General features: G+C 41.5%; 1 protein-coding gene across 1 annotated transcript in view; it reads left to right on the top strand.

Moving 5' to 3' along the window:
- The first annotated feature begins 1,667 nt into the window (after positions 1 to 1,667).
- Positions 1,668 to 25,125, top strand: part of LOC146692061 (pleckstrin homology domain-containing family G member 1) — a 33,739-nt gene continuing 10,281 nt past the window's right edge. Inside the window, exons 1-5 of the mRNA XM_085432002.1 lie at positions 1,668 to 2,128; positions 11,130 to 11,695; positions 16,024 to 16,124; positions 18,293 to 18,362; positions 23,298 to 23,344. Of these exons, the coding sequence (XP_085288128.1) occupies positions 2,119 to 2,128; positions 11,130 to 11,695; positions 16,024 to 16,124; positions 18,293 to 18,362; positions 23,298 to 23,344 (794 nt within the window). The 5' untranslated portion in view covers positions 1,668 to 2,118. The remainder of the gene's footprint in view (positions 2,129 to 11,129; positions 11,696 to 16,023; positions 16,125 to 18,292; positions 18,363 to 23,297; positions 23,345 to 25,125) is intronic.

Here is a 25,125-nt window from a genome sequence, read left to right as displayed (position 1 = left end):
AAAAACCAAAGTTTGTAAATTATTGTCAGACTTACGAAACGTGTGCAGCAGCCTGTTTAGCTCTTCTTAACATGCCTATGTTAACAAATCAGAATCATTCCAAACGAACAGGCTTTGCAGTCTGTGTACAATACCTACTATCTGAATACTGCTGAACCCAATTTCCTTACCTACATAAGAAAACATGTTCCCGTTCAGACGAGGTGGAGAAAGTGGTCACAATGTTGCAGGAGAGAAAGCTACAAAAATGTAAGGCAGGAAAACGGGAGAAAAAGCTAACCAAACAAACTGAAACTATTGTGTCCATGTGGAAAACAGCTTGAAGCCCTGACAGAAACGGCAAAGCAGTTCACAGTCGTGCACCAACTGTGCGCTGGATGGAGCAGGCTGTTGGAGATTAACCAATTGGATGTGTACAAGGATATCGACAGAGCCATAAGTAAGGAGATCAACCGATTCTCAGTTTGCAGCCGACTCTGACTTGGTGGTGTGCCTAAACTAACACTATGTTCCTTTTAGATACGGCTGTGTATTAAGCCTCAACACTTGTCATCTAATGATTAATGAGGTTTTAATAGTCTGAAGCAGGATTTACTCTCAATTTTTCACGTGTGTTTCTTGGAGTGTCCCTCTAAATTAGATGAGAGAATGATAAATGTTTAAGTTCCTGGAAGGAAGGGGGTTATTTTCACTTCACAAAAACATTTGTGTATGTCCACAGAAACACAACTCCAGCTTTTATCCTTAACCAAATATTCCAGCATTTTGAAATAGATTTTTATTAAAAACATCCTTTTTCAGCCATTGTGTTAAAGCAACATTAAAAGGATATTCCAGCCATTAAAAATGACAATGCTATACAGTTGAGGAGACTTAATGTGAATGATTAAAATTAATGATATCATTTGCTTTAGCCCCTAATCATTACTCAGTCCAAAAAAAGTCTAAGATCCAAAAGATTTTTTTTTTTTTTTAAGAAGACCCTCCCACCTACTAACTACTACACACCTGCAGTTTGATATGAAGGCTTTCTGTTATACCCAAAACATATTCATCCTAACGATCTTAAAGTTTTAGAAACTTTTTAGAAACTTTAGACTGCTTCACAGCCCGCAGACGACATGATAGAGTGGAAAAGTATAAAATCAAGTTTAACATGGCATCCACTGTCCACATCCTTCCTCTTCTGAGATTTTGTGTTCTCGTTCCCTCCAGCCTTTCTCTAATCTGGGCACAATGAGCCGTGCGGTGGACGAGGAGCTTTTGTCTGAGCCGGCTCGCAGCCTATTGATCAGTCGTAACCCCCTCCCCCCTCCTTGTAACGTGCGTATATGAGTGTGATCTGTGGAGCTGTGCACTAACAACAGCAGTTCAGCTGCCCGCTGAGCGTGATGGACACGCGCGCACACACACAAAAAGGGTGCCGCCTGGCCTACAATGCATTGCGGACCATGCTAAAAGTTTTATTTTGCAGTACAAGTGTAAAAGAACGGGGAGAAATAAAGTAGGGGAAAAGATAAAAGAAGGAAAAGGGGAGAGGAGGCACTTAATGTGGAACTCCCAGCTCCTTATAATTTGCTGCAGGAGAGAGAAAGCAAGGGAGAGGAGGAGTCAGGGGGAGGGGAATACCCAGCGGGGAGGGAGCAGGAGAGCAGAGGCCATTCACTCCGACACACACACACAGACTCTCTCATATGCAGGCACACACATGAACTCTTATAGACACACACATGAACAAAATAGATGCATTGCCACAGAATAGAGGGAGGGAGAGAGGCATTCAGAAGGGCAGGCAGAGATCCTCGGCCAGCTGAACTAGAAGAAAGAAAAGAAAGAACATCAGCCTGAGGAGTGTGTTCAGGAGAAAATCCAACCTCAGTGTTTGTACCTCTGTGTGTTTTAGTGGAGCGGACTGCATGTTGGATCCCTGGAAAAAGATTCACAATGACTGGGAAAAATTTGGAAAACTAGGAGATTAAAAAAAAAAATCCAGACTGTGCTGGGAATACTGTTGGAATAATCTGAATATGTGACTCTTGTTGGAAATCCTTCTTTCATTTCTGAACCCATTTGTCAACTCATTCACTTGCATTTTGTTAAAGGGAGCGCTAAATCAAAATGCCTACTGGTAAGCAGCAGCTCTTTTTTTATTATTCATGTCTAATCTATTCTAAGTCAACTTAAACACATTTCCCAAGAGTTTATCTATTTTATTATTTTATTTATGAAGTGATGGGACTGGATTTTGCATGGGATTTTCACATCTGCACATCTCTTGACGGGAATTAAAACCACGTTCTTGTTGAAGAATATCTGGGTTATGTTTCCATTTGGTGAAATGAAATCTGTGGTGAACATTTGTTTGGTCAGCAAACTCAAAAAGTATAACAGCAGCCCTTTTCAAGTGGCAACTGGTCAAACATCAGACAGCGAGATATGATTACAAGGTATGCTTACTGGCCTCTGAAGGCTTGCTTGTTTATGCTCTTGGGTCTTTTACTGGGTGTGTGTAATATTTGTCCACAGCTGACAGCGCTGCGTGAAGTGTATTTGGAGCGTTGGTCTCTTGTCAGCGCTGTTCAGTTAACGCCGTCTTCTGCTTGTTGTCCTCACCTCTGGCTTTGAGTGAAGCATGTTTGTTTTCTCGCAGACGTGTTGAGTTAAACTTCTTGTGATGCTGAGGTGATGGTGCGCACACACACACACAGCCTTTGGTGTTCTTTTACAGTGGTTAGAAATTGTATTTACTTGTTGGCAATTACAAATAGAGATCTGCTGCTGCAGAACATTACAAAACTTTGTGTGTTTATTTACCAAAGTAGATTTTCACCGGTAGCTACATTCAAAGCATCAGTTCAAATCCACATGTAAACTACCTTTTAAATCATTTTCTACTTTGCTTGTATATCCTCATGTCTCTGAAAGCCAACACATGTCTCAGTGTCCTCTGACCCCGGGTGTAGGTTGGACTGAGTGTTGAGATGCCATTCTACAGCCTGTGACCCAAATTAGAGCCTTGAAGACAGCAGTTGGGGGTGAGGCTACAAATGGGCAAAAGGAAGAGGAGGGGGAATAATTACTGTTTAGAGCAAACTCTTTGGTTTAGAGGTGCAGGAGACAATGGACCCCTCCGTCGTCCTCCTTGCACCCTGCTTGTCCAGTCATCTGGTCAGACATCTGCCCCCATCCAATCATGAGCACTTGGCACAAGGCGCTAGAGGCACACAGCGGCTGGACGGGTGGAGGTTCGGGGCAATTTAAACAAATGAGATCTCACGGTTCATGTAGAAAGAGATTGAGAACTGATGAATCTTTGCAGAAAGCAGGCTGAAATCCAGCTAGGTCAGAGAATGAGGCTAGTGTGTCACTCTCATAGGGAGTTGAAGGGCGTGTGCGGCAAAGGGTCGCGTGAGTGTCCCAGGAGTGGGTGCGACACTGAGTGTCTGAAAATAGGGATGGGTTGTTGGTGAATGCTTTTCCCACAGCTAAACACCGGTGCTGTCAACTAAAAGCACACTGCACATTCCTCAAGTCCGCAGTGTCGGTAACAGAGAGTCTCGGCTTTTAACTCGCATCTTGTAAACATGGAGATACAATGTGTTAATCTGTGTACATAATGTGTGTAAATGAACCTATGTGTGGTGGCTGTTTTAATCATTTAAAGGGTTTTATGTAATTACGTGAAAGAAGAAGGCATTTGTTTGTAATTATCCTGCCAGCTGTGTGTGTTGACTTTGACTTTAACCATTTTCGTGAGGCCATGAAACCCCAGGGGTCTGCCGAGTCACAGATCGAGTTCAAGCTTCAGGCTTTACCAGCGATAACGTGCAAAGTGATGTTTTAAATCTGGCTGGCGGATGTGCACAGAAACACATTGAAGAAAGAAGGCTTCATTTTCCTCCATCAATCCTCCAAAGTGTCTGCATTATAACACATGTCCTGGTCATTGTTGGTCCATTGGGAAGCTGTTCAGTGGAAACCCCACCCCATGTCTCAAATCCCATCTTTCGCCTCACTCTGTCTCTCCCACCTCTGCAATCCCCCACCCCTTTTCTTCCTCTGCTCTCTACATTTGTTTGACTGCAGTGTGAAATCCAGGCTGACACTTTAAGGTCCTTAGTGTCAGTTGAAATCAAGTCTACGTCTCTATCAGAAACAGAGGTTGACCTTAAGTGGACGCAGCGGAAGATCGGGAACCTCTCCATAGCCTGTAAAAAAGATGAAAGAATTTGGTAGATTGGTTTTAAAATGGAGATAAAATGTGTTGGTTAAAGTGCCACAAAAGGCAGGATTCAACATGGGAGCGAGAGTGGGAAATGGAAAAGAGAAAAAGCAGTGGAGTGGGTGTTTTTCGACCTTTGGCCTCTCTTCTCATCTTTTCTTCCTACTTTCATTCCTCTGGGATCTCTCCTCCTCGTTTCTCACTCTGTTGCAGTCGCACAAGTCTGATTGCTTGACGACTTTACAAAGATGCTGCCAAAGTGAAGACCACTGGGCTGCTTTACTTCCATCTTGCCTTTTACATTCTCGTCACTCATCATAGCATATCCTGGATTTAGTTACGTTTTTAAAGTCCTTGGATACCAGAAAAATGCAACGTCAGCAACAGACTGCATGGCATTGAACTCATTTGCCATCTGGTAGGCTTGGTGAAGAATAAACAAGAACACACACGAACAAACAGCTTTGATTGAAGGCTTTTTGAGATGTGCAAAGTGTGTGGTCAAGTCATGTCTGGTGCGCTCACTCCTGTCTTCAAATTCTGGTTCTTTACAGGTAAATATTTTTCTGGTGAACTTGTACAGATTCATTTTAAACCCTCCCACAGCTCCAACAGTACGATGGTTGGAATATAGTCTTGGCTATACAAGAGGAAAGCTGCATTTATCGGAGTATAAGTGCTCTGAGCGTGAAAGGCAAGTGTTATGAACACATGCGCTCCAAAAGCAAATATGAGCCCCGGTGGTCTGCAGCCATGTGCTATATGCATGCTGGTCAATGTGTATTTTTACATAGTAAAGTATATACTTGCAGAAGCATGGTTTGAGCCTGTAGGAATGTAATGTGCAGCTCATATTTAAACACAGCGAACTTGGCCGACTTATTTTATGAGCTGCCAAACACATTCAAAGCTTCAATGCATAATAGAAGGAGGGAAGAGAAGAATGACAGGAAGGGAGAAAGAAAATGGCCGGAATTAGGAGAGGGGTAGGATAGTTGTGAGAATTTGGTGAAAATGACCTAAATTGGGGGGGAAAGGAGTGAGCAAACAAATGGAAGCAGGAATGATTCAGAGGGTTGGGAGGGGGATGCAGCCTGAGCTTATTGATATGCCCAGTCTCTCCATGCTGTCATGCTGCAAATGACCATGTTGATGCCTTTTTATCTGTGTTAATCTTTAACCTTTGAATCATCCTCATAAAGCAGGTGGCTTGGAGCATTTTCTTGAGGGTTGTGAAGTGGCTGTCTTTGCTTGTAATGAGTTTTGGCTCAAGTTGGCTCTAAGGAAGGTGGTTTGATCGGGATACTTTTTGTCAGGAAAGAGGAAAGGGATGAATGCTACAAAGCTACTACAAACCTTAATTTGTTTTCAAAACCGTATTCTGTTTTTGGTGAATTTATTTTTGACTTTTCAGAAGTTTAGTTCATTTTCTAAAGAAGTCCGTTTGTACTTTCTGCCTCTGCATTCCCATAAGGGTCTCATTTGTTGAAATATTGCTGCGGACTTGCATGCAGAAATAAATTTGTGAACATCTGTGTGTGTGCATAAACAGATCTTTGTGCACATGTGGCCTAATTCACAGCATACCTGCCTTTTTTTTTTTTTTGTTTGGCACTTTGTTTCCCCTCCTACGTGAGTCCCCCTCTCACTCTGTAAGATTGCTTTAACTCACACCAAACCAAGCTAGCCATACCAAGTGGGTATTTTCCATATGTCCAGTTTTTTGTTAAAAAAAAAAAAAAAATCCCCTCTTTCGTATTCACATGCCTGTGTTTTATTGCTGAGGGATCCTCCCTGGAAGTAGCATGGCGGCTTTGTTTCTGGAATCCCCAAACTGCTGCGCTCAGTTAACTACTCGTGTACAAACCCAGTGATTAGGGATACCACTTAACTTAAAATAAACAATGTGAATTGTTTTTCACTCCAGAATCTGAAGATGACATAATACTTTCAACTTGTTTACCCCTTGGAGGTTCACATGTCCTTTACAAAGCACTCACATAGCTGTTTGTGCCTGCTGAGCTACTTGTAAGGATCCTGAGGGCCATAAAGAGAGAAGGTTGCTAACAGCTGTTTACTGACCTCTCCAGAACAAAGAACACTTCAGGTGACCATAAAGTGTGTTACTGAAGTTGAGTGCCGCATGAGTCATTAAACCTAGCTGGACTGGTAGTGAGGCTTGTCTGGCTAACTTTGTAAATGGAGCAAAACTGGCGCTGTGGCGGGTTGTCATGAGCATGTGAATACACTCTGTGTTTTGATGTGTGCTAGTGGCAGTCTTGTGAATGTGATTGATTCCACAAATTTGGATTTTAAATGGTCTTAATGCACGTTAATGAGGAGAAGTGGTGTTGACTCCTTTATACTTTGGAGTAAAGTGTTTTTGACCACTTCAGTGCATTTTACAAAGTAGACAACAGGCAGTTATGCTATCCAGATTTACATCTTCCTCAGTATTGCTTGTTAAAAATAATTATTGAGACTGTTTAGTTAGTTATATGGTTGCTTGCCATAAAATATTTAACAGATATGTAAAAGTAGATTTTATGTTCTATGAAACAATGAGTTAGTGAAGTTTACCTGATCTTCAAGAGCAGAACCGATTAAGAAAGGCTCTTCTTTGTTTCGCTTCTGACTTCCAAGTTACTGACTTGGTTCCCTCTCCATTGTTGTCATTGTTTTGGTCTCACAGAGTCATACTTATCCATAACATAAGCTGCTTTTTGCATGCGCTGCTACACGCAGACATATTATGTCAAATTCAGTTCATTCTGTCCTGCAGAAACTGAAAAGAAACGGAGAGACTGAGATGGTCCATTTCCCAAGTTTCTGCAGGGTTGAGGTGGAGATTGACCATGAAAAACTATTTTCATGGTCAGTAATTTCTGATAAGTTTAATAGTTTATATGGGGCTCATTCACCACTAAATTGCATGTGAAGAAAAAAATGTAAATAAAATCCAGATGAACGGGATTGTTTTTAATCATTTTATAATACCACCATTGCATTCTTTAAACAGTAAAACACAAAATGCGACTCATTGTTTTTTACCACGGTTTCTTTTTACTGTGTCTGCACAGTTTTCGGTCTGCTTCCTTTTAGTTGTTGCTGTCTGCCTTACAGATGGGTGTGATGGTCAACATATTAAGAATAGCTGAATTGTAAAGCACCCCTCAGCTTCTTGTGCCAGGGTGCTTTACAAAGTTTAAATGAAAGCCAGAGATTGAAGCCAGGTTGCTCCGGCACTCACTGACTCTCTCTCCCTCTGCTCTGGCAGGAAACTTGGCCCTCACACACTAGCCTAATCCTCATATGCACAGACATTTGACACACACACAGAGGAGACACAGTCCCAACCTGCATGCTTAGGACCATAATTAGAGATCATTTACAAGGATCAAGTTGAACATAATCTGGACAGGAGGTAACTAAAGACTGGCCATCATTGGTGTGTGTGTGTGTGTGTGTGTGTGTGTGTGTGTGTGTGTGTGTGTGTGTGTGTGTGTGAGAGAGCCATTTCACCCAGGAAACGGACAGGGTGTGCCCCAAACATGAAGCTGGGAGGTGGTAAGGAGGGGTTGGGCAAACACACGATGGGGCAATCTTCTCTGTGATGTTTGGGTTTCACTCCAAGCTTGGCTTCTCTGTATTTGCTCTCTTTGTATGTTTGCGCATGAGCGTGCGTCTGTGTGTATGGGTGTAGGTTGCACGTGTGCGCACACTGCCTGACCATATCTAGCTGCAATGGCTGGTGTAAGGACCATTAAGTTATGAGCTTAGTTAGTCTTATCTTTGGAGTGATAAACCTAATGCATTTTGTGTGAAACATGCACACACATTATAGATACACATACATTAGCAGCTGTGATAAGAAACGATGTATCACAGATTTGTCAAAGTGCAAAGAAAACTGTCTGTTACCTATTAATGGCGAGATGTGTTATACAACCCTTTGGCCATTGTGTATGGTAACTTGAAAGCAGGGCGCTGTTTATAAAAAAGCCAAGGCCCTTTGGTTTTTCTGTGAATTGTTTTTGCCCAGCAAATTCTTTTTCTACTATCTGATGTTTTCGTTAGGGGGGGGGGGGGAGTCAGGTTTGGCACTGCAGAAATTTGCATGGACACACATGCACAGGGAATCTGTTCCAAACTTGTCTGAGGGAAGTGCAGTTTCATGCTCCTTCAGTTTTTGGGCGCTCCAGATCCTTCCTGTTTTTCTTGGCACACTAGCGGAGCAAAATTAAAAGTAGAGAAAGATATGATGGAGCTCATTAGATCTCATTGTTGGGTTTTTTTGAGAGGTGGATTTAGAAAACTGGCTTGACAGCGTGAGGAAACATATGGCTGATAATATCGCATGGCTTAAGTGATTTTTCTGACTTAAAGCTCTTGTTTGTATCTGTTAATAAAGGATCAGATAAACGTGTCACGGGAAAGGTGTGTCGCAAGCATTATGAGACATTATCAGCAGACCTTGCAGTCCCTACAGCTTCACAGGACTCTGTAAGCAAATGTGCTTATTCAGTTGCATTTCCAGGTAAATTCTGACGAACTTTCAGTCCCAGGAATTTTTTTTTTTTTCCTTTCAAGGAACTGAAAGATTCCTTCAGACCTGTATGGGGGGTAAGGTCTGTACACAATGTTGGACGTCTGAAACTTTCGGTGACAGATGATCACACTTCCCATTTGATGTGTGTTTGAAAATCTGAAAGGCAGAAACATTAATTTGCTCCCAATTAGAGATCATTATAAAGAGATGACGGATGATATATTTTGAAGCGGCTCATAGCTAGGCTATCTCTTTTATTTCCATCCATGCCCAATGTATTTCTTGCAGAGTGTGTGTTATCTAATTCTTGCTAAATGAAACTGACTTTTAGCTCTAAATTTTAGAGCTAAAAGTCCCCACAGAACTGGATGGCTTTCAGAAGTGCGTACAGACATTTATCTTGCAAATGGAAAATGTGTCCAAAAAATCTGAACCTTGATCCAGTAAAGTTACATACAGGTTCAGTATTGATGTTATAAAAGCTGCTCCAGTGTGATCTTCTTATCACGGGACCAGTCTGACTAGTGTGCAGCCACCAAAGGGGGGAAAAAAAAGCTGTCGCTGTAACTAAAAGCGTCCGAGGTACCTGTGTGAAAGGTGAGAGAGCGGGTTTTTACCAGGATTCTTTGAGCTTGTTCTCAGGTTCACGTTTCATGTTTTTGAACCTGAACCTGTGATCTCTGAGCCTTTGAAGTGAGATGGGCTTAGGGTGAGTAGGTGCTACTGGCAGCAAGCGAGCTACGCTGTCCTGAACGGCGCTGGATATCATTGTTGCCACAACATGGCAGCTGCCGGTTCACTGGTGCTTCTAGCTTTGATGGTGTCAAACCCCCACAGAGCTGTTATAAGGCTCTTGCACGTTGTTCTTCCCTTTGCTTCATCACATTTGTTCTCGGTTGTTGCCATCAAAGCCTTTCTGTGAAGCAAGACCTTGGAAACTTGGAAGGCTTCTGTCTGATACGCTGCATTTGTGGTTTCACTTCAGCTGCCCTGACTGTGGGGCCTTGGGAGCTGGTAATCATATCTTTAACGCAAACACAAGGTCTTGAGCCAGTTTGGCATGTGCTGGATGCCAAGTAGACTCCTGTAGGTACACGCAAACACACAAACTTGTCTGCCTTGGAAATAGGGGTTTCATTCATAACTGTAAGTGGCGTGCTTTCAGCATTACACTGGTAATCTTTTTGTATTCTTGCAAAAATGTCTACTCACACAAACATAAAATCCTCGTCTATGCAAATAAATAAGAATTCAAAGGGTTGTGTTTCCTGTGGTTGTGTATGTTTTCTCATCTGGAATTGGAATTACTGTCAGCTCCTTGTGAGTCAAAGCATTTCTTTGGATACAAGTGGGGGCAAATCTGTGAAGGTTGGTGATGGGTGGTCAGTTGGCCCGTGGTCAGTAGGAATGTAAGGAATCGGGATGCTAAACGGAGACTGTGAAGAGTATAAAAGTCGTAGTGTTAAGTGTTTAAAGAGGGCAGCACAGCCTTTCAACTGAGTGAATATAATCAGAATTTTAGTGTAGGTCAGCGATTGAGTTTTTTTCCCCATGAATATTAATTTAGACAGTTTTTTTTGAACTTCTTCTGTATAGTGTCTATTATGTCCATCCTTGTGGCTTAAAGTTTCCGATTGAGATTCTTCTTTTAAAATCTTTGTCCGAAAAGAGGACGTTGTATGCTGGAAAGAAGTGAAGACCACAGAGTGTGCTATCTTGGTTTATGAAAATAAAATCTGATTATTTTGTGTGACTTATGCTGGGGCATGTTGTACGACCTGTTCAATGCTGTGGCTGTGTTACCATAGATTACTTAAGACGGATGATGATACACAAATGAGGACGTGCAGTTTTGAACTGTATTATTAAACACCAAGACAAAGTACAGTGGTTTATGTAATGTATGTCTAGCTTTTACATCTCTGGTTCTCTTCTGTCCAGGATAAATAGAAAGTCACCCAAAATGTAATTTCGATCAGGCATTCAACCCATTTGCACCACAATCTTTGGCCAACTCACTGACAATGCAATGCCATAAAACTTAAACCATGGCATTTTCAGTATTTTTTTTCTAACCAGACTCCATGGAGCCCTCAGCAGTCTTCCAAGTCAGGGGCTTGATTGTAATAAATGAGGAAGTGTGTGAGTGTGTGTACGATCTACTGTTGTTGTCCTTGTTGTATTTCACTCTTTTTTTTCTTTTTCTTTTGGGGGCATCATCATCATCATCATTATTATTATTATTAGTATTATTATGGCAAAGCCAATATCTAGGACATGAACACAGAGCAATATGAATGTAATCTTAGCACTGGTGAATTAATGAGAATCTCTTCCTTTGCTTGATTTTCCTTCCAGACGATTACAGCTACCTACCTGATGCATTGCCTCCTGTTCCTGAGGTCCCGGACACCGGGTCAGTCCTGAGCTCCGTTGACATCCCAGCTCGCTGCCTCCGCAACCCAGCCTTCCGCCACGCTTCTTCTCGCTACTGCTCCGCCCTCAGCATGGACTCCTCTCCCGACAGCGCCGAAAGGCCCATCAGCTACAGCTCCACATCCTCCTCTGCCTCCTCCAGGGACAGTCACTGCTCGTTGGGCAGCCGCACAACTCTTGTCGCTGCCCCGCACTGTAACCCCATGACCGCAGACCGGGACTCTGGGGCGATTCGGTTGGAGCTGGTCCCTGCGAGGCAACTGGAATGCAGAGAGGAAGATGACAGAAATGATGGAGCAACGGACACAGGGACAGGGCAAGGAAGATACAGCAGTGGACAGACTCCAACTGAAAATTCAGAGCCTGAGCTGAGCCCAGAAGGAGGGGAGCGGGCGAAACAGGGACCAAGAACATATGTGGACCGGGTGGTGCAGGAAATACTGGACACAGAGAGAACCTACGTACAGGACCTACGTAGCATTGTAGAGGTAAGGGACTAGAATTCCAAATAATATATAACTTGGCTACACAACATGACATGTGAAGGAAATTGGAAACAGAAGGATCCTGCACATGCACAGAAACTTCAAAGCTTCAGAGTATTAGCATATTTGGCAGAACATCAAACAAAGAGAGAGATGTGGAAAAAAGTTAGAAAGACTACAACTACTTTTTTTTGGGGGGGGGTGGCAAGTTATTGGTGTGTCTTACTAAAATATATATCAATTATATATAAAATGATTATTATTAGATAGTTTTTACCGATTTCTCCCTTTTCAGACATGTTCAAGCTTACTGTTGCTCAAGGTGGCGAGGTAATTTATGTCTCTGGTCTCAAACCAAGGGATCCAGCCACCTTAATGGATTATAAAGGCGATCTCAGGGGTCCTGAAATGAATAAAGCCAAATAAAGGACAAATTTTATGTAGTTTTACTTAAAAAAACACATTTTTAAGATGTATTTTTGGCGTTGTTAGACTTATTTTTGATAGGAGAGTAGAGAGAGAATAACAGCAAAGCAGAGAATAGGGAATTGAGTGAAAGAAGTGCCTCCTGACACAGGCAATCATTAAATGGATGTCAGTCCAGTGACTGCCTGACCCTGATCTCTTCAGGAAGGCTTTAAATTGCCAGATAATACATATTTAATGCACATGACGCATACTGCTTGGTGCCTTCTGGAAAACTTTAATGCAATAAGGTCACCAGCCAGAGTTTGGGCGAGTTACATGACACCAGCGCCTTTTGTGCTGCACACAGAGGCACACACATACTGTATGCACACACACTCGAGCTAATGCACTCGTTTGTGTGTGTGTCTGTGTGTTTGGCTGGCTTTGAACTGCAAGGATACACCTTGCCTGTAGTCAGTATCTGAGTGGCTTTGTTAAGGATTGGGTGTAGAGCTTTTTATCAAAGGTTGCTCTCTTTGGCCTCTCCTGCCTTTTGGTTTCTGTATTCAGCTCTATGTAAAACTAAAAAATTCACTGTGTTGAATGTATGTGGTGCATGTTGTATCCTGCAGCTTTATTATAAAGTGGTGGCTTGAAATCTTCATCCACTTTTTCCCACATTGTCCGCCCTTGGCGAGCTGTCGATTCATAGGCCAAAGTGTCTGTGCATGTGTTTGTATGTCTAGGTTGTGTTATTTTGGCTTTGGAGTGCACAATGGATCCATCATCACACATATTATTTTTTTTTTTTTTTTTTTTTTTTTGTGATATGTGTTTTTGGTGTTTCACTCCTGATATTCCACCCTCTCCTCCTCCTCCTCCTCCTATCAGAGGTGAGGAAATGGGATAGAGGGTGAAAATAGGAAAAGGGATTTAGCTCCAAGATAACAGTATCCTAAGTAGGTTAAGAAAACACTGAACAGGGCTTAGAAGCTGCACTTAATAACCCTCTACTGCTTCTACTACTGCAGCCCGCCGATTGCCATCAGTGGATCAGACCACCCAGCACTCAACCACACTTGCATTTCAAGAAAGCTAATTTGTCACTAGCACTTTGGAAAAGACACATGCATTCAGCCTTACTTTACCTTTTTAATGACTGTTTCAATGAGTGCATCGGGGATGGATTGCACTGATTGTATATGTGTGAAAAGGGCTTTTAACATCACAGTTAACCTACAGTGAAGAGAAAAGCACAGCTAGCAGCCACCACAAGCACAGCAACAGCTCATCAGTATTCAGCACTGTCCTGCATCATTAGCCATCTTGCATTTCAATAATCCAATGCTGCTGTAGGAGGGTGTGACGGCCTTAACACAAATATTTACCCAGACTCCCCTGGGCTCAACTGTGTTTCATCTTTCTGCAACTTTGCAGGCTTCTTTTTTTTTTTTTTTCTTTTTTTTTTTTTAAAATGCTCCTTAAGTGTTGTTAAATTGGTGAATATGATGTTTGTTTGCATGAGCCTAAATCCTCATTAGCCAACAATGTCACGATCCGGAAATGATCCGGGAACATCCCTTTTCTGTCGTTTGCCCTCATCAGTGTCTGGAGAAACGGTTTCCCACTGAAGGGCAGAAGGACAACTTTGTTTTTTTTTTTGCGTGTGATTGTGGAAAAGGAGTGTGTGCTTGAGGAGATTAATGGTTAACACAATAAAGTTATTAAGCTTGCACATGTGAAGCCTGATGCTTAGCAGGAAGTGAACCCTCAGGTGTGTGTCTGTGAACGCTTCCCGTTGTTGAGCCTGCAGAGGCTTTGGCTGAGTGTGATGAGTGAGCGGGTCAGGCCAGGTCAGATCTTTGACCCTGTGGCTAATAAACTATCAGTTTACACATTACTGCCAACATCAACAAAATCTTAACATGACCTCTTTATGTGACCTTAGACATAATCACCGCCTTCCCTTTTAAGCACGATTTCTTTCTGTATCTCAAATCCTTGCCCTAAAACGTTGCCCTAAAGCTCTTGCAAAAACTTGTACACTCTTTACATTCAGATCACTTTTTCCAGTTGTTTCTGTTTTTCTATGCCTTTGCCTAACCAAACACAGTTTAATGGATTGCAGCTCAGACTTGAGCTAGTTAAACTAATAATGAATAAATGCATAAAACAATACTTGGAACAGAAACTCTTGGCAACCGACTGCAAATTAGGCCGACGGGAGAGAACATTAAAAAAACAAAAAACCAACCTCTCCCTCCCTGTCTTTGGTCTCTTAAAAACACACAAGTATTGTCTGCACTGAAATGGCGAGTTGTGTTTGTGCATGTCGAAGGCAGCCTGGCGCTTTTCTCAGTGTTGTAAGATTTTCCCAGTTTCAGACAGTAATGTGGTTTAAAAGCACTTTTTCTATTTCTATGTGCTCGTAGCTTGAAGGGACAGTTCACCCCAAAAACAAGTTAATATATTTTTCCCCTTCAATTCAATCTATATTGTTTTAGCGGCCTTCTTTGAGATGTTGTTTGTAGAAATGTCTGCCATCTCCTGGATTTAATGGAGACGGATTAAACTGTTACTCAAAGCACCAAAGAAAATAAATAAAATGAAATGCGTGTCTTTTGCCCAACAGCCAAAGGAAACATGGAGCACCATTAAAGATTAAATCCTGTAACTCAGTCACAAGCAAGAGGCTCTTTTAGATTCATTTTGTGTTTTTCAAATACATTTTTTCTCGAATTTGGAGATGTCATTTCACTGTATACAAAAGAAGACACCTTGCCAAAGCTGGGCAGGTCAAAAGGAAAATGCATAAATTTGATTTGGGGTTGAACTGTCGCTTTTCTAGATGAAATCTTTTGTGTTTATTTGCACTGCACTTCTCAGTAACTGCAGCAGTGTTGTGTTGGTTTTTAGTTGCCTGCAGAACGGGCAAGATCAGTTGATCTATTTGTTCTGTTCTTTTGAAATGTATAAAAAGCAGTGAAAAGTCCCCGTGCAAAACACACAGCTCCATTCAATGCTGCTGCTCCCAGCTACCGGTCGCCGCTCACCTTTCTCTTTCTTTCTTCAGGCCAGATGGATATCTGGCAGTGCTGTTGTTTAATAGCAGTCATATGAGCACTCATCACTAATGTCACTGATGGAGGCGGTGATAAGCGCCACAGAGTTAAAGCTTCCTGAGGCGACATTTTTTTTTTTTTTTTTATGTTTTAAAACTGTTCTTCCCAGCAACAGCCAGACAGTTTCAGGGCTACAAGCTGTTGACCTGCTTTATCCTCTTATCAAAGTGTTGACACGAATCAGCAACAGAGGAAATTGGCTTTTAGTTGAACATAGTACACCAGGGTTAAGTGTTTTTACTATATTACTGCAGTTTAAATCGTTTAAAAGTAAGTTTTCTGTTTTGTTTTCTTGTTTTTTGGATTATGGCATTAAAAAAACTGATTATGAAGAACCCCCAGTTTACCCATCACTCATTGGCTCATAACGGTGTGCCTTTATTCTGCAAAAGTAACATAGTTCATAAAATCTTTCCTAAACATATTTTTTGATAACCTAAGAATGATATTTAAAAACAAATCAGATTCGTTTCAGTCATGGATTTAATATTGGTTTTCCTAGCAGGTGTAGTTGTTCCCCAACAACCCTTTTTATTTATTTATTTTTTTGGAAAGGCTTCTTAAAATGATGAAACAAAACCTATAACTTATAAGATCCACTCTAAAGATAAAGATCAGAGAGTCTGAGTGTGTCTGGATGTTGTCAGTATGATTCTGTTTCCAGAGTCAGCCGTCCAGGGGAGGTTGAAAGCTTCCGGTGTCTGCAAGAGTTTATGTGGGTGGGCTGCTGTATGTGTGCCGAGGCTGGTCCCAATCAAGACGCCAACCTCCTAACAGACTGTTGCTTCTTTCTCTCTGCAGGACTACTTGGAGTGCATAAGTAACCAGTCTCGACTGGCCTTGAGCTCTGAGGACAAAAAGTCACTATTTGGCAACATCCAGGACATCTACCACTTTAACAGGTACAACACAGAGCGACAGACATAATCAGGAAAATATAATATAATGAATAAGACTGTGTGGCATAAAGCAAAGACACTCAGATTTCCTATATTTGTTGGTTTCTGAATTTTTGGAGATCAGAAACGGAGATCATGTGTCGCTAAATAATTTGGATATTAAATTATTGTGTTTCCTTATTTCACATAACACCCAGTCTTGGTTAAATGGCTCTAATTTCTTCTCATATCATTGGGAATCTTTACTAAAATGACTCATTAGCCAAATATTGCAAAAAAAAAAATCATTTTAAATTACATTAAAATATATTATTTCCTCACAGGTATAACCGTCTGTGTTATTTTAATGCATCCATTAGCAGCTCTGCTCATTTAAATTTTCGCTTCATGTTTGTACTTTTATGAGAGGTGTATATTACTTTATTAATTGTGTCTCTCATAATTCCCAGGATATGCTGGTGTAATTTCAACTATTCCTGAACATGTTTGACAGCATATTCAGGGGTTAAATACACAACACTCCAATTTTCCATCCATAATAGATTTGTGACTCTAACTATTTGCTGCTACTGCAATAAACCATTTAAAATGTGAGTTGCCTGACTGAAATTCAGTTTCACTCTGTTACTGAGTTCTGAGTTACAGATCTGTTTGTGCCACAGATGTTATTCTAATATCGAGAATATTATAAAATATCTCTATTAAATCTACTCTTTTTGTTATGGCATCGCTATGGTCTTAATGGAAAATTACGTTTAATTGGTGCCTCTCCGAAGGGCTAATGAAATATCATAAGCATCATCGTGGTCTAAAAATGATAACCAGCTTCTCACTCAGCTGTAAGATCATCCATCAGCTGCAAAATGTTGCAGTATCTGTTGGGATAGAATGACATTAGACATTAAAATCAACCTGGATTTGCCGCAAAGCTTCTCTAAACTGCTTTGTCTCTCCACTCACCAGTCACTTTATTGGGTACACCTTGCTAGTACCTGGTTGAACCCCCTTCTGAACTGCCTTAATTTTGGTCCATGATGTCGTCACGCAGCTGTTGCACATTTGTCAGCTGCACGTCTATAATGTGACTCTCCCGTTTCACTACATCTTATAGAGCAAAGGTGCTCTACTGCACTGAGATGTGGCGACTGTGGACTGTATACAGTGAACTCATTGTCATGGTCATGAAACCAGCAGTACTTAGGTAGGCTGTGGTGGTTTTAAAACAAGAAGTCAAATAGGTTTAAGGGACCCCCTAAACTGTTACATCACTGTCCGTCTGAATTGTTGATACAAGACGGGATGGATCCAGGCTTTCATGCGGATTACATTATATTCTGACCCTACCATCCAACAATTTTCCGATCTTCCACTGTCTATTTGCATTTGTCCACATATGTAAATGAACCAAGCTGCTGCCATGTGATTGGCTCTTTTTATGACCTCTTTGCCTTAAAGACCAACTGAACAGGTGTACCTAATAAAGTGGATGGTGAGCATAATGTGCCAGCAGCCTCCCCAACACTGAAAATGGACTGTGCCACCTGTTGTTGTTCTATGAAAGGCATTGTTGCAGCAGCCAGGCCTCTAGTGTGTGTGTGTGTGTGTGTGTGTGTGTGTGTGTGTGTGTGTGTGTATAATCAGTCCCAGTCTGCATGCTTGTCACCTCTAGTACCGCTCCAGACTGTGTGTTTCAGTGTGTGAGTTTTGTATTCAGATGAGATGGCAGGTCCAGCATCAGTCATGGTGGTCTGGAGACACAAACATTCACTCCCACCTATTCATTTCTCAGCTGCCCCACACAGTCAAACTGGCCAGTAAACGGAAACATAAAAGCAGTTAAAAGAGGTCACAATGACCTCATGCTTTAGCCATGAAACAATAACTTCAGGAGTGGCTGTTTCTTTCGTTCTTTTTGTCCCTACACTGAATTTACAGCTGCACAACAGGAGCTGCTCCCTGTTTGAATTCATGGAAGTTCTGAATTTGTTCAGTGGCCTATCACCTCATTTTGAACACCGAGATTTTACTCGTGAAATTCAGCACAACTGTTGGAACAATGAACCACGGGAGAGTCATTTATATGTGTGTGTATTCAAGGAAGAAACAAAAGAAGGTATAAAATGTAAATCCCGGGAATACAGTGTTAACTGCTGTGAACTTTTTTGCTTTAGGGATCTTCTTCATGATCTTGAGAAGTGCAACGCAGACCCCGTGGCCATCGCAGAGTGCTTTGTATCCAAGGTAATCAGTTTCACTGTTCACAGTACTGGAAGTAACTGAATACATTTAGTCAAGTGCTGCACTTTCAGGTACTTGAGTACATACATTTTATAATACTTTATATTTAGCTTTTTACCCCCCACTGTATTTATTTAACAGCTATACTTGCTAGTTTCCAGCAAATGCAACATATTGTAATAGTTTAATGCTTTTTAGGCTTATACAAAGAAACAATGTCACAATTCAGATCTTTAGAAGTTGTCCTCTGAATATCTCAGATGCTTTCATTTATATAGCCATTGAGAGCCAAGCTTAACTGTTGTTTATTTAACAGAATATCTAATATTAGAGAATATTGTGGAAAAACTAAAGATTTTGAATGAACTTTTACTTGCAGTGGAGTACTTTTGCTTAGTTTTATAGGTTTAAGTAAAGGTCCTAAGTACTACCCTGTACTGTCTGTTTCTTTGCTTGCATGGGCTCTCCTCCTCTGCTTGTTGAAACCTGTCCATACAGCTGCTTTGGACACATGCACACGCACACAGAACAACATCAACGAGACAGAAAATGAGAAACTAGAAATGTGAAATTATCGATACCTTCCTCAAATCAGGTGATGACATTGCTAAAATGAACTTCCTAGAAAGTGCATTGAGGTAAGAAGCATTATTGTGCCAGTGCGAATGTCAGTTTTAAAAGGAACAGCAGGGCGGGGAGGAATGACAGCACCTAATCACCTTTTTGCTTAAGAGGGATAATTGTAGTTTTCATCAAGGAAAATGGACTCAGACTCTGCTCACGGTGTCAGAGGTCCTCTTTTCTGTATGATTCAGCTCCTGCTCTGTCTCTCGGTGCCCTACAAACTGGTGGCACGATTATGTCCCATTATAAAGTGCTGCATACCAGCACTTTGTGTAAAACACTTTGCGTTCCCTCCCTTTCCTTCTGCAATTACACCCAAAACCGCAGAGCAACTGTCTGACCATGTACACACAAAAAAAGTCACAGTTAGTGTCACAGACTCTCTAAATGCAGCAACTGTTGTTGAGACAAGCTGGTTTTATGGCTGCATAATTAACTGAGAGCTATAAACAAACCAGCCTCATGACATCTTGAAACCAGCTGATTAATCTTACAGTTAGCAAAAAGAGGTCTCAAAATAAAATGGCATTCATGTAGGGAAAAGAAGCTTTTTGTTGATGTCTTGGTGTCAGACGATTGTACCGCTTGCAATGTGCAAAAAATCGTGCGATATTTATTGGTTGTTTGTGCAGTGGATAAATTGGGAGACAGCCAGCTTGAGAGCAAGCCTCGGGCTTCTGAAAACACATCCGTACTGCTGACGTACTGCTCTTGTAAGACTCGCAGATACCCATTAAAACCATTTAAAATATTCTGTTTTTACTGGAAGTGGTAGCAGGTTCCTGCCCCGTCTTGCTGTCAGCATTTCTGAACACGGTTTAATTATAGTTGTACGGCAATATGTAAAGCTTCCTCTTCTTCTCACAAAACGCCAGAAATTTCCAGCTCATATCTAACTGGTTGATTGATTCAACTGGTTTCTCTTAAAATGTGTATGTGCGTTATAGTTTCACACCCTGTTACTAAGCCTTAAAGGTTGAAAGCACTATATTTTCACCTTGAAGGGACTAAAACTAGCAATGAACTTGCACACCTGATGTTAGAGTTAAACCCGGGCGCTAACAGTCTCACATTAGGCTCTTCTGTTTAGTGATATTTGTATTGCGAGTGGCTCAAAACGCTTGTTACCGATATTTATTCATGTCTGGATTTCAGTGTGTGTTTGTTTTTAAAGGATTTAGTTTAGTGTAGATTTGTCATCAAGTAGCTTTAATACAGTTGTATAGGGGGGTGGTCAAGAGTTGGACCAGCACCTGGAAATGTTTAGTCTCCACTGACCAACCCACTACTCTAACATTAAGAAGCCACAGTTAGAGCTCTGTGTTTGTGCATGTGTCCTTAATGATATCACAGGCTTCTGGTAAACGGGTTGTAGCTCAAATTCCACTTTATTGCTAAAAAAAAAAGGTTAGTCAAGGTTTCAAAAACCCTGGAAAACTCCTAAACCTCTCTTTCGCTATCTACAGTGAAATGCACACACTCGGAGACGCACACAAACACTGCTAATACCTTTCTAGTCTCAGCAGCCAAGGATCACATGCAAGCACAATGTTTGAAGAGGAGACAGATCTAGCTGTAAATCTCCGTCTCTCCCTTCTGGATAATTGGCTATCTATCCTCATGTTCTTTTCTGTTTGACTAAATCTTCGCTGTGCTATGTGTTGAGTAAGCCTTTAAAGCATTTTATGGGTTGCTACATGCTGACTGAAGCAAAGAGAGAACAATTACGCTGAATTTTTTTTGGTCCTAATGATCCTCTGAGTTCAGCGCATACCTGATGACTCACTGTGACCAGTCCGGTCTCGTAACAATAAAACCTGCAGCTTTATTACCTTGCTATTAAAGTGATGAGTGGGCGCGTAGCCATCTATCAAACTTAAACTTTTTCTGTCTCCCTGCATACCGATTAGTGGCCGCAGTTCAAATAAGTACAAGTCTTTTCTGTGTAATTTGAATCTTGATCTCTCAGAGAGGTGTGTTTATTTTTCGTGATGTGAAGCAGCTTAAAGTTAATAACTTTTGGATATTTTGACATGATGAGTATATGATTTTAAGATAGCTTATATGTATTTTAAAGGATAGTGTATTATAGGCATGAGTTATTTCAAGGCCTTCTGGTTTCCTGGTTAGGTTCAAAGAGTGTGCACGGACGGGTGTTTTTTGGCATGTCTGCGCTCATGCGTGCGCTCTAAAATTTATATTATATAGCAGACGTTATGCACTTTGTGGTCTTGTGTTCACAGTGCAGGAGGATATTAGGAGTGTGTATTAGGAGTGTGTTGGTTTGTGTCATCAGAAATCGATGGTGGCACATCTGGTTGTGTTTAGGCCTGGTCTGTGGCGGCAGACTGCTGGAGACGTGGAGAAGAGCTCTGCTCTTCAATTAAGAAAGGTTCCCACGAAGCACCTCGGGCTAACAAATCATGGGAGGATGTCTGTGTCTTTATGTACGTGTTCTTCTGTTCAGTATATTTTGGTGGGATATACTGTGTGCATGAGGTGGATTGACTCTTTGCTTCCAGCTGATTGGACGTCGTATTTAGTTCAAATCAAAACACGCACACATCCAAAGTGGGTACGTGCTCGAAGTTTATTAAGAATCCAGCGATCACATTGTCCTGGTTCATAATGTGCACTCTTTCACACACATGCAGAGCAAACTTCTTCTGCATGTTTATGCTAACACTTCCTGAAAGCTGTACACATCCTGCACCCTACTAGTGATTACGGACACAAATGGAGTTCAGTTACATTCTCACGTTACGCAAGAGAAACGAGTTTATCACAAGGCCTCCAAGAGAATATGATAAAGGGGAGCGATGAAGAGGAAGCGCTTGCAGGGAGAAAGGAGGGATCGAGGAGAAGAGAATATCCATAAGAGATTGGTGAAGAGAAGATATCAAAATGTGTTGTAGAAATAATCGTCGGGAGCAGGCAGGGATGATGGGAGGATGAGAGCAAAGAGGTTTAGACTAGCTTTGATAACTCATGCTGTCTTTGATGTCTTTGATGTTCAGGGAGGTATGCGAGGTGGGAAAAGTCTCAGTTAAAAGGGAGGTGGGTAAGGTACGAGGGGATATTTAATCTGAGTGCTCAGGGCTGTTGGGATAAACAGAGAATTAAAGGCCAGGATGGAAGCTAATCATAAGCTACAGGGATGAGGTTAAATTAGGATCAGTGAACGAAGGAAGAGTGGAAGCCTTGTCTGTGGGCTTTAAGTAAACATGAAATAACCCAATTCATCAAAGTGGACACAATCCACTGCAGATGTATTATAACCACTGATTAAACAGGCGAAAAAGCATGTGGATACATATTGACCTGTAAGGGATTATGCAGTACCACAGCTTTCCTGTCTGAGCCCATTTAATCACAGCCGCACATACTTTAAGTTACTGCTAATAATTTGGCTAGTAGTGCTGCTGGGTTTAATTTGAATGTATTCGCTCTTGCGTCGTGTGTTTTCAAATCATATCAATCTGCATGATATGAAAACCCATTAGAGCCATCTTCCTTGTCTTCCTCAACAAGCTTTGCTTTTTGACTTTCTGCCCTGCATAAACAAGATTTTTGTTTTAATCACTATCTTGCTTTAAAATCTGTATTTTCACAGAGAAATTATTGCTCTGAGAAAACAGAGCAGCACAGTCTGCAAATAAAACTATAATAGCACCAAGGAGTTGTGCAACACTGACAAAAACAAATGCCGACCTCGTGTGACTGTTGTGAGCCAGCTAATTCTTTTTTCAAAGACCTAAAATTGGGCAGACAGACATGATATTATTAGTAAATTGCACAAATCCAGACCAAATGCTCAGAGGTGTGATTGTTCTCCTCACAGACTTACAAGATATTTCGCTACCACATAATAAAGTGTCAAAAAAACAGTCAAAGCAAACTCCACACTATCTCAACAACTATGCAGTTGCCAGTGCCATAAAATCCGGGCATTAATTCCCCTCCCCTTTCATCTGGTATAATCATCAGGTCAGCTTTGGTTAATACCTCTAAAATTATATACTTTCCCATCGGCTGTTGATGACATGGTGGACTTTACACCTGCTAAGTTGCTCTGTGTTAGCATTTTTATTGTTGGCTTCTTACCATTATCAACACCAGCATTTAACTCAAAGTACAGGTTTGTGCTTTCGCTTTGCTATGCACCTTCATGCATCCACTAAGATACAGTGCCAACAAGTGTGACATGACATCATACCGTCTGACACGTTTCTCCTCTACACTCCTCAGTCTGTCTCGTTTCATGTTACAAAGCTGCATCGACTCATTTGCTCTTTTTGTTGTTGTGTTTTACAGAGTCAGGAGTTCCACATTTATACCCAGTACTGCACCAACTACCCACGGTGAGAAAGCTACGCCCTGTGTGTGACCAACCATGCTTATTCACTAATGGGGCCCACTGTAGAATTGTTAAGTCATCCTGATCTCACCTTCACATGCCATCTTCCCAGCATCTCACATAGCTCTATTGTGTATGTTGTTCAATGCATTACCTTATCCCCCCTTTCTGATGAGCTGACACTCTCTATAGAAGCCTCCTCAGCAGGAGTCAGAGTGTCTACTGTCAGTTGTGCCTCAAGGTCTCTCTAAATCCCTCCCTTCTTCTTTCAGTTTTTTCTTCTTTTCCTTTATTGGTGTCCTATTGACAGAGTTACAGCCCACATACTGACAGACAGGGTATTAAAGTTGTCACCTTATCATAGCTAATGCTGTTAATGTTTTATCCTGCTTTGTCTGAGTGCCTCAGTTCCATGGTGCACCTGTGTGTTACAATGTACGGGGCTTTTTGTGTCAATTTCTATATTGTGTGTAATTAAATGAACTGAAATATGATGCAGTTCTTCCTGCCATGACACAGAGCACCTTTAAAACACTGATAAAAAGGCATAAGAAGGAGGAAATGCATATAATCTAATGATGACTAATTGAATGTTCTGTGTGTGTGTGTGTGTGTGGGGGGGGGGGGGGGGGGTCTGTTGTCAGCTGTTTAAGATAGACTTTCTCCTACATCCACACCACAGCTGGTGACCCCTATCAAGGTCACACACGACACACACAGACTCATACACAGACTGGGAGACACTTACATATGCACAGACACACACACACGAGCTGTAGATGTATCATGGTCATACTGAGCTCAGAGGTCAGGTTTCCTCCAGAACAATGTGAGGCCTGTGTGGAGCTGCGCTGGAATTTAGACATGCAGACATGCACATGAGTGCACACACACTTACACAAGACACAGAAGAAAGAGACAAGTTCACAACTGTCTTCCTCTGTCTTTTTCCACTGTGCGTGTGTGTACACATAAACTCAAACACATACAGCCTCCATTGGGTAGTGAAAAAGTTCTTTATTCTTCAGTAGGTCAGACAGCAAATGAGCTCCACCGAGCAGTAAATGTGGTTTTACTAGGCTGTAGAGTGGTACAATATGTTGCAAAAATTAGTTGATACAGGCCAAGCTAACAATAAAAGCATCAAATACGCAAATAGAAACTGATATTTGAGATTCTGGCCCTATTTTTGAATAAAAGACTCAGCAGACCAGGCAGCATTTTTCCAATCTTCTGTTGAACAGTTTTGGCAAGGCTGTGCGAGTTGTAGGCTCGGGTTTCTGTTCTTATCTTAAACAAGTGGCAGCCAGCGTGGCCTTCTGCTGATTTGGCTCATCTGCTTCAACGTTGTGCATTCAGAGATGCTCTTCTGCATGCCATGGCTGTAGGGAGTGGTAATCGCCTTGAAGCAGTCTTTCCACTCCAAAAACTGCCACTCACTTTGTATTTTCTCTTTTGTTCTGACTGTTGCCTGTAAAGCCTAGAGATGGTTGATCAGTAGATCTGGTATTGCTGAAATACTCAGCTCAATCCAAACAACTATGCCATGTTCAAAATCCTCATTCTGATGCTCGATTTGAAGATCAGCAGGCTATCTTGACCATGTCTACTTGCCTAAATGCATTAAGTTGCTGCCTTGTCATTGACTGATTAGATGGTGTTAATGAGCAGTTGAACAAGTGTACCTAATAAAATGCCCAATGACTGTAGCATGATAGCGGGACACAAATTTGGCTTATTTTTGTATGCATTTGCAAATGTACGTGCACACAGTGTATGGCTGCC

The sequence above is a fragment of the Copadichromis virginalis genome, linkage group LG15 (assembly GCF_057382275.1).
Source record: "Copadichromis virginalis isolate Kocher_CV1m ecotype Utaka linkage group LG15, C_Virginalis_male_GT1.1, whole genome shotgun sequence".
NCBI classification, from domain to species: domain Eukaryota; kingdom Metazoa; phylum Chordata; class Actinopteri; order Cichliformes; family Cichlidae; genus Copadichromis; species Copadichromis virginalis.
Note: the sequence above shows the minus strand (reverse complement) of the source record. Positions and strands in the feature narration are given on the sequence as shown.